General features: G+C 43.2%; 1 protein-coding gene across 1 annotated transcript; it reads left to right on the top strand.

Moving 5' to 3' along the window:
- Positions 1-371: 371 nt before the first annotated feature.
- LOC130648207 (uncharacterized) lies at positions 372-965 on the top strand. Its single transcript, XM_057454243.1, has one exon. It carries the CDS (start codon positions 372-374, stop codon positions 963-965), a length of 594 nt encoding a protein of 197 aa, XP_057310226.1.
- Positions 966-3,636: the final 2,671 nt, after the last annotated feature.

The raw sequence follows: 3,636 nt of genomic DNA, 5'->3' as shown, positions 1-3,636 counted from the left end.
TTCCGGTACAAATTATTTTTTCAGCAAGCTCCCAGGGAATGGTGAGGCGGAGCGCAGGCGTTATGATGAGGCCGTTGAAAAGCTCCATACGGCCCAGGCTCAATGGATACGGGATAGACAGAAAAAACTCGATTGGTTTAATACTCAGCGGAAGAAACAAATAAAAGCTGGCAGAAGCCTAAAGGACTTGGAAAATGATATGTATAATTTTTATATCCCCTCTGACAACAAGGCACCGCAACTGAAGGACTTTTACACCCTTTCAAAAATCCAACAAGATGGTGAGCTTATGTTCGTTGTTGACTCCCTGTATATTGGAGTTCATTGTCTATAAATATCTGTAATAACGCGTTTTAACATGTAAAATAAACATGCCAAAAATGCAGGTTGTTATTAGGGAGGATGAAAAGCTTAAAAATATCTACTATACCCCAGAACATCTCTGGACCGGCCGTAAATCCGTTAAATTACTCGCAAAGGAGAGCGGTCTCTCCAAAAAGAAGGTAATACATTGGCTTAGTAGGCAACTCTTGTGGCTAAGACACATTCGCGGTCCAAAACGTATTGACTACCCCCATTTTAGCATTACAAGACCAAACGAGGTGTACCAATTTGATCTGTTGTACATGCTGCATGATAAACTATATGGTAATACATACAAGTACACCCTGACAGGTTTTGACGTTGCCTCGCGTTACAAAGTAGCAAGAGCCCTGCGAACAAAGAAGGTCAGTGAGGTCGCCAACATGATCAAAGATATCTACAAAGCGGGACCTTTACACTACCCTAAAACCTTTCAGTGCGATAATGGTTCTGAGTTCAAATCAGATGTGAGCAAACTCCTGGAAAGCAAAGGTGTTGAGATCAAGTGGGTCACCACGAAATATCAACATACGTTCACGGCCTTCGTCGAAAGCTATAACAAAGTCCTTGCCGAGAGACTCTTCAAGACCCAAGATGCCTAAGACTTAGCATCCAATGAAACTAGTAGCACCTAGATCAAACATTTGTATGCTCTGGTGAAGGGTCTAAACAATACAAAAACTACTATGATTGGCATGAAACCTAATAAGGCGATCAAGTTGGATGATGTACCACTCGCGAAAAGCGAAGAATATCCCGAGGAAAAGCCTCTACCCGAGGATGGTTTATACTTGTATCTGCTGCAACCCGGGAAGGAGCATAGTGACTCTAAAAGACGCGCAACCGATGCCTAATGGAGTAGGAAAATGTATAAGCTGGATAGGATTGTGGCGGGTAGCCGTGTTCTGTACTACCTAAAGGATGGTCATGAAAAGAGCTTCGTCCCGGAAGAACTCATGCAGGGGAACGGATGATGTTGAAGTGCCACCGGAACATGCGAAAGAATGGTAAGGTCCATGGTGGATGCCCCCACGAACCCTTAATTTTTAATACTGCTCCAATGGGTAGTATTAAAAAGCGTCTGCCTACGACATATCGATGTCAAACATACCTTCGAATAGCTCCCGCGTATCATCGTCGGGCAACGTGAAATGGTTGAGGTAAAAATTATCGGTACCAAGACAATCATTCCTGAATCGGCACCAAGCATGTACGGCATTCGGGTCGTCACATTCCAGTTTTCTCACGGTTATCTTGGGGTACATTGCCTTTAAGGTTCCTATTCTTGTACCGAGTTGCCTACTTTGGCATCGGATCATATAGTGTTTATGTATACCCTTTTTTCCATGTTCATAGGGATCGTTATTATCGGCTACACATAGCACGGTGTCATATTGATATCGACGCGGTACATGTCTCTGCGACAGTTCTTTTTATTCCTATCCTCCAGCTCATCACCGAGTGCCAGGAGTTGGTTGTCCCTCTCCTCAATTTTATCACCAAGTATGGTCATCTTATCATCCCTGTCCTCAAAAGCTTGACGCTGCTCCTTAATTACATCTTGAAGTTTTTGGACACCTGTCCTGGCCAACCAATTAATGACGCCAACGGCTTTCAGATTTTTTGATTTACGCACAATTTCCAGGGCGCCCTCGAGCGTGACAAGGACGTCATGCCAATTTTTCCCTCCTCCCAGCATACCTGATCGGGAGAGGGTTGCAACCCCCTCGCTTTTTCCTATAATTTCTTGCCTTGTTATGACTCCTTCAACATATTGAAAATTGCTCTTTATATCAGCAATACCCAAAAAACGTCCAATACCTGCCCTTTTGAACAGGAGTTGATTTTGTTCATCGAGCAGGGTCTCGATGGCTCCTGTGTTAAACACGAAATCTTTCTGTATACCAATGGGCCGGAGGATTTCATAACAGTCACTCCAAAATCTTCCAGACCCTGGGGTGTTCAAGCCTTACGTATAGACATGCGTGCTTGGACCTCTTCAGCTCGGCCAGTCGTGCATGAGATTCGTCTCTTCATCAATTAGTCTCATATCACTGCGTTCATGTGGGTACCAGGCAAATAACTGTTTCTTTTGCCTCCGAAGATTTTTTAGAAGAGCACTGTAATTTTGGGTTAAGAGCCACACGCTATGCTTGCGATGCCTTCCCGAAATAGCTAAAAGGCTGCCTTTTTTATCGGGGTTTTTGTCTGATATCATGTCATCGACAACGAACAGACTCTCCTCGGCCGCCAATAATGACGATAATTTAGCTATCCATTCAAAAAGCTCATTTTCGGGGTCTATTATAAATAGATAATCATCCCTCCAAAGTGACGCTCTGTTTAAATATGTACTGTTCGACCGTATGATCGGGCAAAATATCACTATATTGTGATAGTGCTTCTGATACTCATCTTCCAAAAGTCTAGGACGCGTTGTGTTTTTCTGCAAGACGTCGGACCCGTAAAGATCGCTGTATGCGGATCTCTTACAACATCCATTTACCTAATAGTTGCTCCACTTCCGATTGTGAATTTTTGGATATGCCCCAAAGCATGACCCACATAACAATACGTCTCCATGCTTGTTTTCCAAGGACCCCCAGCGGCATGCAGGGCATAGCTTAGTCCCTCGAGCCTTGTATTCGAGGGGTGACGTAGTATATATTAATTTTCCTTGCAGGCATCGCAGGGCATTGCGGTATATTTCAACAAACCTTGCCTTCTCCGGGCTATCCCCAATAAGTTCGGTATATTGACCTATAATGTTATATGTCATTAAGTCATACAGGATGAGATAGTTTTCATCCTGTTGAACACCCCGAATTTCTGCATCAATGGCAAGGGGTCTATTTCAACATCGATGACCCTATTTTTAGTCTATGCAACTTTTCGTTCGACTATTACCCCTGATTTTAAACCTGTGTGTGGGTATTAGATTTTTGCATACGTGGCAACATCCTCAATCTATTTTATTGATTGTGGTGGCCATTCCAAGACATATTTTAGCTTACAGCATCTGATTCCTGGATGTTATAGCATACTGTACCCGTCGTAATGCATTTGTGACGTCAGCAAGTGTCGGGAAATTAAAAGTTTTCATCGTATCTGAAGCGTACCTTATTATTTACATGCCTCTTATAATTCTCCTAGGTATACCCCTCATTAAACTGGGCCCTAATATGGTCCTGCACGAGAATTATTAACTCATGTAAGGGTTGCATGTAAATACGACGTTTCGTCGTACCTTTTGATACCCTCCCAAAATCAAGG

The sequence above is a fragment of the Hydractinia symbiolongicarpus genome, chromosome 6 (genome assembly GCF_029227915.1).
Source record: "Hydractinia symbiolongicarpus strain clone_291-10 chromosome 6, HSymV2.1, whole genome shotgun sequence".
NCBI lineage: Eukaryota > Metazoa > Cnidaria > Hydrozoa > Anthoathecata > Hydractiniidae > Hydractinia > Hydractinia symbiolongicarpus.
The sequence above is the reverse complement of the archived record's forward strand: the minus strand, read 5'-3'. Positions and strand labels throughout refer to the sequence as shown.